The sequence below is a fragment of the Salvelinus alpinus genome, chromosome 24 (assembly GCF_045679555.1).
Source record: "Salvelinus alpinus chromosome 24, SLU_Salpinus.1, whole genome shotgun sequence".
NCBI classification, from domain to species: domain Eukaryota; kingdom Metazoa; phylum Chordata; class Actinopteri; order Salmoniformes; family Salmonidae; genus Salvelinus; species Salvelinus alpinus.
The window spans coordinates 16275676-16289090 of NC_092109.1; the positions used below are offsets into that span (position 1 = coordinate 16275676).

At 41.9% G+C, this 13415-nt stretch overlaps 2 protein-coding genes across 11 annotated transcripts in view; one reads left to right on the forward strand and one right to left on the reverse strand.

The window, feature by feature from the left end:
• The window catches only part of LOC139551756 (matrix metalloproteinase-17-like), an 85143-nt gene extending 80019 nt beyond the window's left edge, over positions 1-5124 (reverse strand). Inside the window, exon 1 of the mRNA XM_071363068.1 lies at positions 4554-5124. Coding sequence (XP_071219169.1) covers positions 4554-4745 — 192 coding nt within the window. The 5' untranslated portion in view covers positions 4746-5124. The remainder of the gene's footprint in view (positions 1-4553) is intronic.
• A 2188-nt stretch (positions 5125-7312) lies between these two features.
• On the forward strand, positions 7313-11014 carry LOC139552242 (putative nuclease HARBI1). 10 transcript variants are annotated; one of them, XM_071363784.1, is made up of 10 exons: positions 7313-8293; positions 8384-8445; positions 8528-8614; positions 8702-8743; positions 8812-8986; positions 9066-9101; positions 9200-9754; positions 9824-9939; positions 10036-10147; positions 10242-11014. In XM_071363784.1, exons 7-10 carry the CDS (start codon positions 9283-9285, stop codon positions 10610-10612), a joined length of 1071 nt encoding a protein of 356 aa, XP_071219885.1. In that variant the 5' UTR covers positions 7313-8293; positions 8384-8445; positions 8528-8614; positions 8702-8743; positions 8812-8986; positions 9066-9101; positions 9200-9282; the 3' UTR covers positions 10613-11014. The 10 variants fall into 10 exon arrangements, 7 of the variants coding, with proteins under 7 accessions (XP_071219885.1, XP_071219883.1, XP_071219884.1 ...); XR_011670399.1 differs by having other exon boundaries at positions 7315-8029; positions 8117-8293; positions 9200-9939; XR_011670398.1 differs by lacking the exon at positions 9824-9939 and having other exon boundaries at positions 7315-8029; positions 8117-8293.
• Positions 11015-13415: the final 2401 nt, after the last annotated feature.

The window sequence follows — 13415 nt, forward strand, 5'->3', positions numbered from 1 at the left end:
AAGGGTGTGTGTGTGTGTGGGGGGGGGGGGTGTATCCTCCTCTCGTCTCCACTCCACTGGAGATGGGACCAGATGGTGCTCTCATTAAAGAAATTACAGCAAAATGAGATTCTCCGCTTTAGGATATAGACGGGCTGGTAAGATCGATACCATCCTGCCACACTCCAAACAGAATGGGGGACTCAAACAGTAGCACATCGTATCTACACAAATTTCAGCCGGAATCATTTCACACTGTTTCTTATAAGCATTGTGCCTACATTTAGGGTGTGATAATAACCAGTGTTGTAGTGGTAAAAAGAAGTGGGCAAACCATAAACTCCAGTAGGCAATCGAGTTAAGACAAACAACCACCGATATAAACTTAAACGTCTAACATTTTAAAAACTGTATTGTTTGCAGTTTGGTTGCATTTTAATGTCGGCCTATATGGAAGGTAGGCCATTGGGAGTTATTCATATTGAAACATATCTTATTTTTCTTTTCTTGATTTGTTTGATAAAATTAGTACAGATTCTTTCAGGGGACCCCACATGGGGCTCCGGCACCAAGTTTGGGAACCTCTGTACTATCTTCTTTCTCTGCTTGCTTCCTCTCTCTCTTTGTCTCCTCTGTCTACTCCTGCATGCGTCGCAGCCTGCCTCAGCCTCGCCACTGTCTGTCTCACTAGTACTCTCTGTAAAGCAAAGTTATGATGAGAACTTAGTTGTCTTTTGTTACTGCTGAGGTCAGGCTTCGTTTAACGTTAGCTTCTTACCTTCTAGTCAGCTTGCTCACACTAGCCAGAGAACTATAACGTTAGCTTCTTACCTTCTAGTCAGCTTGCTCACACTAGCCAGAGAACTATAACGTTAGCTTCTTACCTTCTAGTCAGCTTGCTCACACTAGCCAGAGAACTATAACGTTAGCTTCTTACCTTCTAGTCAGCTTGCTCACACTAGCCAGAGAACTATAACTTTACTGCAATACTATACTGATAATAACTCTAGTTTTGCAAAATATGCTGTTTTCTTTCTACTGCAACTACACGTTCTCTACAGGAGTGATTTGCTGGCTGATTAAAACATCATCTCCGTGCTTCCTCAACTGGTCTATATGACAGCTAAAGAGATGCTTGAGAGCTGTGAGAGTTGTCCACTGGGGAGTTAGGGCTATCAGCAGACTGTAATCCACAGGGGGAAAATGACATTATGAGCAGAAAGCATATTGTGCTGATTATAGCTTGCATGTGTCCATTTGATCCCAATTCCTAGAATGTTACAAAATTGCCAATCGGACTTTGCATGTGATGTACAATGACAATAACCCAGACATCGAGACAGTGTCTAGTGTGTCTCTGGTGGGCTGTCTGGAAGGGGGCTTATCCCAAGCCCCTGGTGAATAGTAGTCTCCGACATGGTTCTGCTGAGTTGGGGAAATGGCCTCCCACCCTAATCAGTGAGCAACACACTCACCTGCCCCACGTAAACCTTACTTTAATCCCAGCTGGCTGCAGAAGGGGGTGAGATGGGGTGGCACTCCAGGGGATAGCAGTCTTTACATCTGTCTGTCTGAGTATTGACCAATGCCCTCCCGCAGCGGTAACTTCTACGCACCTGAGCCTGCCCAGCTGAGCCGGACACACCCAAATGCACACCCACACAACTTGCACCAGTACACACCGACATGCACCAGCACACGCGTTGAATCGTCTCTGTAATCATCTGATCACATATCTGCTGTAAAGCCTGTGTTGTGGATGGGCTGGTTGTGCAGATTAATGATGCGCTGGTTGACTCATAACCCGCAGTCCCTGCCGTTATATCAATGGGGCGGCCGGGTTTAGGGTCAATAAATATTGTGTGTATGAAGAGCGGGTGGATGGCGGGCGGGTTAAATAAAGAAAAAACTATTTATATCTATAGGCTACATTGAGGTTTTTCTTTCATTATTTTAGTCTATCTGGTATTGGTGCGTAAGCCTAAGATTTAGAGCCTAACTGTACACGCGCCAAATAGCCTTCACGCCAATCGCCAAATGCTTTTGGGAACGGGCAGAAAAAGCTAACATCAATCCACAGAGGCAAAAATAACAACGTCAGAGGTTAATTCAAATACAGAAAAGCTGCAAAATGGAGAGTTGAAAATAAAGAGAAGGGAGGGCCAGAAAAGTAATGTTTGGGAAAGATTTGTTGCTGTGGTAAAGATGATGTGTGATGATTGTGAAGCTATACAAATTCGACAGTCACAAGAAGGGGACTTCAAATAGGCCTACGGCACATCAAGGGAACCGTAGCCTACTGTTCAGATGGGTTAAATGGAAACTGACATCTGGACACTAACTGTAGGTTAACGTCTCACATAGCCTTAATATTAACTCCTGCAGAATTAAGCATTTCGTGCAGTAAAATGATACACCAACAAGAGAGGAGAAATATGATTTCTTTCTTTCAACATCTTGAGAGAATGTGAATGTCCAGTGAGATAGCATCTGTCAAGGTGCTATCTTTATCAGCATCATAAAAGCTGATAGTATTTCAACCACATAAAATAGGCCTAGTCGGGCGGTTGCAGATGGGTTATTAGCATTTGTGGGCGGGTGTGGGTGAACAAACAGCTGACCCGCGCACCACTAGTGCGGAACGATCCCGCCTAAGCCTTCTGCCTCCTTGCTGTGCCACATTAATAAGGTTCAGTTATTGGCCAACTTATTACCCCGCTAAGCTGGCCATCGTCTGTACAGACACATCCCAGTAATGGTGCCAGACAGGCCCTGGCCCACACAGTAACACCGGGCAATTAGAGTGTCCACTGTGTTGAATGTGTCGGCTCCACAGAGACATGATGCAGCTTTGTTAAATGTGCACGCTTACAGCACCTACACCACTCACGGGGCTCCAGGGGTGCCATGTAGAGGTCAGCACATGAAAAAGCATTTGTGTGACCCTTGTTTATGAGCTAAAGCTGTGAGACAAGATCATCTTCTGCCCCCTGCCCTCACAGCCTTCATGCTAGTGAATGAACTTTGAAAACATAGGGAGGAAGATCTGCAGAGAGAGAGAGAGAGAGAGAGAGAGAGAGAGAGAGAGAGAGAGAGAGAGAGAGAGAGAGAGAGAGAGAGAGAGAGAGAGAGAGAGAGAGAGAGAGAGAGAGAGAGAGAGAGAGAGAGAGAGAGAGAGTTTGGGTGGGGAGGGTAAGGTAGGGGCAGGACATTTTACAGATGACTGTCATACTGTACAAAAGTATTTTGGGGACAATAATCTTCTCTATAGAATGGGGAAATCATTGTAAAGCTTGGGTACTGGTTCTTGAATGCAGGCCTGCATAAAAAAACTATTTTACTCTGATGGTACTGTCTAAATTAAATGGTGTTGGAGAACTTCTTTAAGGGATAAATGAGGACCATTTATAGAATTTCTCGACTTTCAACTAATTTAATGCTTGGATGATTGTGTAAAGTGTAAATGACCTCTCTGATTATTTAAGCAGCAATTTTTCTCTACTCGCTGAGAGGAGCGAGCATCCTCGCCATCGCATCACCATCACCCCGTGGCTCCTGTGGCGAGCAGAAATATTGAGGCACTCAGAAATGCCATTTCAAAGTGAAACATGTCTTCAGGGGTTACACATTTACTTCTCCATGAGCTCCATAGCCTACAGGGCAATTGGCCTACACTCTTGAGCGATATTGCGTTTGAAATCTGCTTACATTTTGGTAGCATTTCTTCAACCGTTCTTCAATTTCTTCCTCTCTCACCTCTCCACCCGCAGGCAATGACGGCCATGATTCTGATTTGCATTTACAAACAGTTCAAAGCGTTCCTTCATCGTTCTGTGCCATGCGTGTAAAGTGGCCACGGTATGTGTAATATGTCATAGGAATTGTAGCCTACATCATATTGTGCATGTGAAAAATTATAAATCAGGGTAATTACAATCTTATACAAGATTGACAACATATTGATACGGTCTGCACAGTGATATCGAGGATCATGCAGAGATATTTTCACTCATACAAGCTTGTACGAAACGTAACATATCATACTAAATGGAGTGTCTCGGATTTTCATACGGAATAATACGAAATGCTCTGAGACCAGGTTGGACGGAGCAGTCGCTCACATTGCAGAGTAGCCCATGACCGATGTCCAAATAAATAATTATGGATAGCCTACTATTAAAATATTTACTGAAAGTCAGACTGATTTCAGGGCACAGAAACAATACTCACTAAAAATTATTCACTCTGCCTTTTATCTTCTGTTTCTAAACGACTGAAGCCATAAGGCTACAATAAAAAGCAACCTATATGATTTCTCAATGTTCACTGAAAGCGCAGGAGTTACACTACTATTATACACCATAGTTGGCATCGTCTTGATATGCTGATAATGAACTAATATGAGGTCACCTATTTCAACAGCCTATTGTCGGCCTATGTGGATAAAAGTTTAGTTATATTATTCTAGGAACTGTGGAGGCTACGTAGCCTATTTAACCAAGAAAAATGTGTCCACTGCAGTAGCCTATGTTCAAATATTCAGTGTAAAGTGTCGGAAGAATATAGGCACTTACCACCCCCATATCCATCTGTTCGGCCGTCAGAGATGGTGCTGCAAGAGCCTGAGATAAAAACCAAAACATGGGAAGCAGGAACATCTCTGGAGAAATAATCCAAATGCGCCGCGCGAACTGAAACATTTGAGAAATCATGCCCCGCCACTCGCTGCTCCTGCAGCGCTCAGACACCGACCCTGACCGCCGCATTCACCAAATAAATCACCCAGCTCTGGATACCTCTGATATGCGGTCAAATTTGGACGAGAATTCTACCTCACTGTTGCGCGTAAACACATGAAACACATATCACATAGAGACGAAAATGTCTTTAAAAACATTAAACAGTTCGTTTTCACCAAGATCCGCGTCCTGAAAAACCATCTCAGTCATATTGCTGATCCTTGGTGGACCACCCAATTACGCCAACGATTACCAGTATTTACAAAGAAATATAACTTCCGGCATAAGAGTCTACATTTATTTCAGAATATCCAATATGCCCATGAGGCAAAGAAAATTAACCCGTTAAATATTCCCTCTGTAACACAAGCAAACGGAGATAGGCTCGTGCTCCCTGCGCGGTGTGTCAGAGACTGAGACAGACGCACGATGAGAGAGTGGAGAGGAATTTAGCCAGTTGCAGAATGGGAGGAGGCGATACAAAAGGCGCATTATTCAGTCCACTTAGAATGTGCATAGTATTGAATTGTGACATCTTTTTAATATTTAGACCCTCGGTTTCAGAGTTGCAGGCACAACAGTGTGCACATCAGATAGGCCTATACATGCGCAACAGAGATGCCATCTCTGCATTTTGTTCAAATGAAAAAAGTATTGTTTCGCAGGGTGAAATGTAGCCTGTAGGCCTATAAATTCATCATTAGCCAAATTAACGTATAGACCTACACATGATGCTACCCATAGTTCAAAGGCTTACCTACCAAGAAAGTTGATATAGGCACACCAATATGTTTTAAGACCAGATGATGTTGCAAAAACTTCTGTGTAGGCTACTTGGCCTACGTGATGCAAGCCTACAGTAGACTAGCTTACATGGAAACAACATATAACGAAGTAGAGGTTTGTGTATATCCTGGTGCGAGGTTATGCGCGCGGAGAGAGAAAACGAGTGAGGAGAAAGACAGCCACATATTATAAATACGTATCTCTACGAAGGAAGCCTCGGCTCCCAGGTTTCTCTCATGTTGTACAGGAAGTGAGGTGAAAGCCTGGGCACTGGGCAGAGGGTAAACTGTAGAGAACATGTTCGCGCTGTCTCACCTGAGGGAAATCAGTGGGTAGCCTTTACGCCTTACTGCGCCGCTTCTATCAACAGAAGTCAGTCAACATTATTAAGTATTTCTCTTTGGCCTTCAAGTTTAATCTATAGAAAAACATATACACGTATCGAACTGGTGTCTGATTCTTTACATGAGTCATGCCTCGAGGCATTTCAACTTCACGTCTCTTGAAGTACACTACGCATCAATGTCATGGACCTATTCGTGTTGGACAAGTCGACAAGGTTAGGCCCTGCTCTCAACCTTTACGAAGTTGAGAGATTTTGTAATATTTGACCTCAGATAATGATAATTATAACAGCCATGGGTCTGCCAAGGTTAGACAGATGGTGCGTTGACTAGTTTGGGTAATAACTTATCTGTATCCTGATAGGACCTTGAGTCTTCTGTCTGACATGTTTATTGGTATTAATCACCTGAGTTCTTCCAAGGACATTAACATTGAGGAAGGCCTAGTTGATCAAGATACACAATAATATATATGTTTTACATTATAGCCATCTCCATTCCTCAAGGATGGAAATGGTTATAGCACATTTGTAACATATATTTTGGAGAGTGCATCCTTCTTACACCTAAGCACACTAACATGTTTTAGTAAAGCCCTTCTGTGTTTGTGCCCTCATTCCATTGAAGAGTTAGGCACTCTGGGGATGACTGACTTAAAGGGGCACTGGGGAGTTTACACAGCATTGTGAAATGATTGACAAATGGGGCCTTGCAGTACCTATAAAATGATGATATGCAGTAAGGGCCCACCAGCCTGCAGTTATAGATAGAGCCAACTGACTGATGTAGGTTACTGTTTTTGTCTGGCACACACACCCACGCAGCCTTTGTTTTGGTAAAAAGCTGTGGGATTGGCCTGGAGAAATGTAACCATTCTCAAATGTGTAGACAGAGCTTTTGATGCAATGACTTTTGAGGCTATTCGGAGTTTGTTTACATTTACATTGTTTACAAACATTGGAGTAGAACTAGCTTATATTTTGGGTTCTGATTGGGTATGAGATTTGAACCAAGATCATGAGGCATTTATAAGTTATGTTCTTCAAGAATCAATTGGTATACAGTATCAGTGGTGTAAAGTACTTTAGTAAAAATACCTTTAAAGTACTACTTAAGTAGTTTTTTGCAGTATCTGTACTTTACTATTTATATTTTTGACAACCTTTACTTTACTGCAAAACCTAAAGAGAATTATGTACTTTTTACTCCATACATTTTCCCTGATGACCAAAATTACTCGTTACATTTTGAATGCTTAGCAGGACAGAAAATGGTCCAACTCGCACACTTATCAAGAGAACATCCCTGGTCATCCCTACTGCCACTGATCTGGCGGACTCACTAAACACAAATGCTTTGTTTGTAAATTATGTCTGAGTGTTGAAGTGTGACCCTGGCTATTCATAAATAAATAAATAAATAAATAAATAAAGAGAATTGTGATTTCTGGGGCCTGTTGCACAAAAGTAGAATTAAGACATCCGGGATAAATGACTCAGCTGAGCTCAATGAAGCCAAAACATGTGCGTCCAGGCTTAATTGGTTGCACAAAGACCAAGCCAGGATGAGCAGACACGGATTCATTAAGCCAGGTGAAACCAATCCTGGATAGGTGCGCGCTCACGGCTCACTCAAATAGACCCCGCCACAGATCACAGATTAACTGATTTACCATGGCAACTAGAGCCGCGTACTTTTCCCCGTCGGAAGCACAAATCCTCATGGAGGCATACGAGGAGGTAAAAGATATAATTAAGAAGAAAGGCAACACCGCCACAGTGATAAAGCAAAGAGAAAAAGCGTGGCAAAGTATTGCAGACCGCCTGAATGCGTAAGTAGTGCACAATTACACACTCACCGCTCCGCTGAAACATCACAATTACAATTCAAATATTTAATTCACATCTCCAAAAATGCAGTTGTACTGTAATTATGAAACGGTTAAATTTTTAATTGAAATGCACTGCAGATATGAGTGAAATTGTGTAAAGTAACTCCATCACACTGTATAAAGCTATGATAATTTTTTTGATATTTTTACTGAAAACAAGACAAAAATACCAAGTAATTTTTTGCAGTGTGACTCCATTAAATGTGTGTGTGTGTGTAGATTAAACATGAACGGGCCAAAACGGACATGGCAGCAGGTCAAAATCAAATACAAGAACATTCTGCAGAATGGTATGGTCCCTGACTAATATTTAACAAAGCACAAGCATATATTGTACCCAGAAGGTGCCTGCTCACACATTGTCTGTACTGTTTTAGCAGTGAAAAAGAATACCCACAGACAAGGCACGGGTGGTGGGTCACCAAAGGCTGACCTTACCCCAGCAGAGGACATGGCCTTGGAGCTAAATAAAGGCAGGCCCGTCTTAGAGGGGATCCCTGGGGGGAAAGAGACGAGCATAGGTTCCTCCCAAGATGCCACCCGCTTCATTCAAGGTATGTCCTTCCATCTCTACATGGGATACAACCACATTCATATTGAATCAATTTGGACTGTCTGACTTTGGTTTACCTATTGCCTTGCAGTGTCTGGCAGCACTGTGTTCCTGTTAGAGCCACCAGCACAAGCACCAGACGATGCTGATCCAGTGAGTACTCCATCAAAGGCATACTGTAGGCCTGGCATGTCTTGTCTACTAGCTTCAATATGAATCCGATTAAATGTGATAGGGTGAAGGCCCCAGTGCAGCAGCAACAGCACATGATGGAGACGATGATGAGGAGGAGACCATCTCTCTGGATTCCAGAAGGCATGAGGTATCATGTTAAGACTGTGAAAGTACTATTTACTCTACAATGGTGAGGAGTCCTCATCAAAATCAAAAAATCGAATTTCTTTTACAGGACCCAGATGCTATACAGTGGGAAAACCAGCCTGGCAACATAGTGCGTATTAATAAAAGGACACCACATCCTGCCAAATTCCAGCTGCGCTAATTGTATTGTGTTCACAGAGCTCACAAGCTATCAGAAAGTTGTATGGCAACCACCTCCGGCGCCAAATAGAACTGGCAGACATAGACATTCAGTACAAGAAGAAAAAGATGGAAAATCTTGCACTGGAGTCCGAAATAAAAAAGAGGACAATTAGGAAACTGGACCTTGAAATAAAAAAAACTTGAGAGGGAGGTGAGATATGCCTTCAATGTACACTGTATGCTAACTGTAACACAAATGTATTAATCATTATTTTTCTTTCCTCCCCCAGCTCCAAGAAGATGACACAGCTCAAAATAAAAATTAGGTATATTCTCGTAAAGTCAAGTGAGCCATGACATATGAGCTCTTATTGTGAGCACACAGGACGGTGGCATCTTTCTAAGGTTTTTTTTATTTTCCCAGCAATCAGTACAACCAAGTCATCGTTATAAGGCATCGCCCTCTTTTGCCCACCCCCCCAGCACCAGGTGTGGCCACTAGCCTATATGAAGGCCCAAAATTGTGTGTTCCTTTCTGCTCTGACAATGGCATGCCCATTCGTGCGAGATGTGGTGGATGAAGAAGCACTTGTGCTGAGGAGAGCCTTCAGGCGAGAAAGGGTCTTCAGGGACCGGTTGGACCCACTGGCCTTCCCTGATGACCATCTATATGAAAGATACAGGTTTTCTGCAGATGGCATCAGGTATCTATGCAGACTACTGGGTCCCAGGATTAAGCACCGCACTGCACGGAGCCATGCACTGAGTGTGGAGCAAATGGTTTGTGTGGCCTTGCGCTTTTTTGCTAGTGGAGCCTTCCTGTACTCAGTGGGGGATGCAGAACAGCTGAACAAGGCCACAATTTGCCGCACAATAAGGAGTGTGTGTCTGGCTATCAAAGCATTAGCAGATGTCTTCATCTCCTTCCCTGGCCACAGAAGACTCTGTGACATCAAAGAGGAGTTCTATAGGATTGCAGGTAAGAGGATCTACAAATTACAGGACAACTGTTAACACATAGTAGGATACTCATTACTTTGTGTGACAGGTTTCCCCAATGTCATTGGTGCAGTGGACTGCACACACATAAGGATAAAAGCCCCCTCAGGTGCCCATGAGGCCGATTTTGTGAATAGGAAATCCTTTCACAGCATTAATGTTCAGGTGAACATAACTTTTTGATATTGTCCATTGACGAACACTCTGCATTGCCAGTGATGTGCATTGATTGGTGTAATATTCCTCATCTTATGATTTCAGATGGTCTGCAATGCTGACTGTGTGATCAGCAATGTTGTGGCAAAATGGCCTGGCTCAGTCCATGACTCCAGAATCTTTCGGGCCTCTGAAATCTATCAGTGCCTATCACAAGGTAAGCCACACAACCCCTATTTATAACCATCATGGCTGTGTCAAGAATATCACTGTGTTTATGAGGTAGTAATGATGAGATTTTGTGTTGACAGGTGAATTCTCTGGTGTGTTGCTGGGAGACAGGGGGTATGGCTGCCAGCCTTTTCTCCTGACACCTTTCACAGACCCCCAGGAAGCACAGCAGGCCTACAACCATGCCCATGCCAGGACCAGGGCCAGAGTTGAAATGACCTTTGGCCTCCTGAAGGCACGCTTTCACTGCCTTCACAAATTAAGGGTCAGCCCTGTTAGGGCATGTGATATTACTGTGGCTTGTGCTGTCCTCCACAATGTGGCCTGCCTGAGGAAGGAGAGGGCCCCCAGAGTGCCACCAGCCATGGACTGGGACAATCCGGCAATCTTCCCTGATGACGACAGTGGTCGGCTGCTGAGGGACCAATATGCGTTGAATTATTTTAGTTAGTATGTGTGCTTTCAATTTTGGTTAAATATGTCCTGCGGTGGCAGAGGAATTTGTTTTTTTTTGGGTTCGTTTTTTGACGAATTTGGCCTCTTATGATGTTTGTGCGGTATACTGTGTGTAATACAAGGCTGCAGGGAGGCTACTGCATCCATTCATTTGTCTGTTCAGTTGATGTGTATGGATTTGTCCTGCATTTATTTTAGTGTGCAGACATGCAGGGTGTGTTATATACAGACCTTTGAATGTGTATGTATCATTTTGTATAATATGCTTGGATTCTGTGCTTTCCATCTTGTAGAGTCACTGTGACTTCAGTTTCGAAAGGAGCTGATGGTTTACCTGCTTTGTTTTGTCCTTATTCAATAAAGGAACATAATGTTACACATTGTGTTTTTATATTCATATGGAATGTGTATTTGTTTATATGACAGAGTACTAGGGCCACACTGAAGAAAAAGGATAAAGTCATAAATTTATGAGGCTGGTTCTTTCTGCAGAAAAGCTACATATTGTTTTTACAGTTTTGATACTTATGACAATGTGATACTTAATATTCTGGCACATCAGCATGTCTTTGTTTATGAAACCATACTGAAGTACAATTTCACGAAATGCCCCACATCTGTCATTTTAACAACTGTCCTCCTTTAAAACAACTGGTTACAATATTATGACTTGTGTTTTTTCCCCTCTGTGGCCCTAATATTCTATCATTTTATATATAGCCTTATAGTCTATGGGAAACTGTAAATTATCTAATGATAGCAACATCATCTAAAAATCATTTTTTATCCAAAATCATTGAAATTAATGATCACAAACGTTTAAATAATAACAGTGGGTCTAGTTATATGTGATAACAATGTATAGTGAGCAGTGAAATAACTATTGGTTTCCATTTGTGGTGACTGCTGACTGACATTAGGGATGAGATTAAATAGATCCTGGAATTTAGCCTGGTCTGGAGCAGGCTAGCTCCACAGAATAAATCTCCATGGTAATTTATACCATAACATATCCTCCTGCCCCCTATCCATCTTTAGTGCAACCGGATTACGGATCAATTGAGCCAGGATCACCAAGATATCCTGGCTTAATCCCTTATCCTAGTTTTGTGCAACAGGCCCCTGGTTTGCGTTTAAAAAAAACAATCAACTACATTTACTTTTGATACTTAAGTATATTTAAAACCAAATACTTTTACTCACATAGTATTTTACTGGGTGACTTTCACTTTCACTTGATTCATTTTCTATTAAGGTATCTTTACTTTTACTTAAGTATGAGAAATTGGGTACTTTTTCCACCAGTATATCATACATTTATAAATCCCAGAATTGATGTAGCAACAAAGGATTCTAGCTTTAAAGAATAGTTAGGTCTCCTCCATTCCTCCGAAACCCATGGATCTTTATTTCAAATATGGTTCCTGTATAAAAGCATAAATAGATATTATCATTATCTTTTATCAGTTGGGGTATTTAGCAAACCAGTGATACATGTTATGGCTTTTTTGTTGTCGTTAGAGACCAGGAGCCCCCAGAATATACAAGTGAGTGTTCAGGGAGCCAACTGACACCCAATTAAATATACACATCGCCAGCAGCAAACTCTTTGGACTGAAAAGAGTGCGAATGCCTCTGAAATACAGAAGCTGTTTTATTTTCTACCCCTCATTACTCTGGTATTTCAAAAGACATCACAGAAAACTACAAACCAATTCGGAAAAAAAGCAGAAATCATCACAATTACACAAAATCAGAGGGTTCGCAATGGAGAACAGACAATCAGATTATCCATACTCTTCTATAGCAGATGAGTAGCACTTTGTTGTTGTGAATATAAAAGACACAATTATGACATCTTTGTGTTGTGATGTTCAAAGTCACCAGTAAGGAGAGAGACTCTGAAACAAGTTTAATTAATAAAGTGACAGCCCTATTGTACCAAGCTTTGTATGTAAACGTGTATGTATGTCTGTATTATGCTACCTCCCATGTTCTAAAAACGTCTGAAACCCTACCCCTTCAAAGAATATCTTAAATAATCCCACAGCACCCCTCCCTCCACTATTTTTTTTTGGGACTTTCAGGAACTAACAGTTTTTCGTACTAAATGAGAATAGATCTTGTATTGTCACACACTGGATAGATGCAATGACGTGTTGTTTTACAGGGTCAGCCATCGTAGTATGGCACCCCTGGAGCAAATTAGGGTTAAGTGCCTTGCTCAAGGGCACAGACAGATTTTTCCCCTTGTGAACTATCACTGACTTTGCTGATAGCTACTTCAAGTCGCTCTGGAATTACTAAAATGTCAAATATAACAATGTAAACGTGTTTGAACTATAGTCTGTTGAAACTTTTCCGAAATGTTTCAAATCATATGCACAAAGACAGCCTTTGAATGAAAAACATGAGAGGTTAAGCAATCTCTATGATGGTGTTAAAATTCCTACCAGACTGTTTGACCCTTGACTCCATCATTATCAACACAATTTCATGCAAAAAGCGTGAAAAGAGGCCTAAAGCTATCCAGAGATGCATTGCCAATAGACATAAACACCTTCTCTTCCCACATTGTCTATTCAGATCAGGTACAACAGTCTGACTGTCATTCATATGAAGCCTTGAGGGCTGAAACATGTAAAAATACATTATGCTTTATTAGTTCCCAACAAAAGCAGTATTAAGTTATCTGAGCCAAGGGGTAATATCCTCGCATTACAATCTCAAGTCGCAGACCTTGCTGTAACATTATATTAATGTTTTTGAAATGTTGTGTTTCCAATTCAAATTTCCAA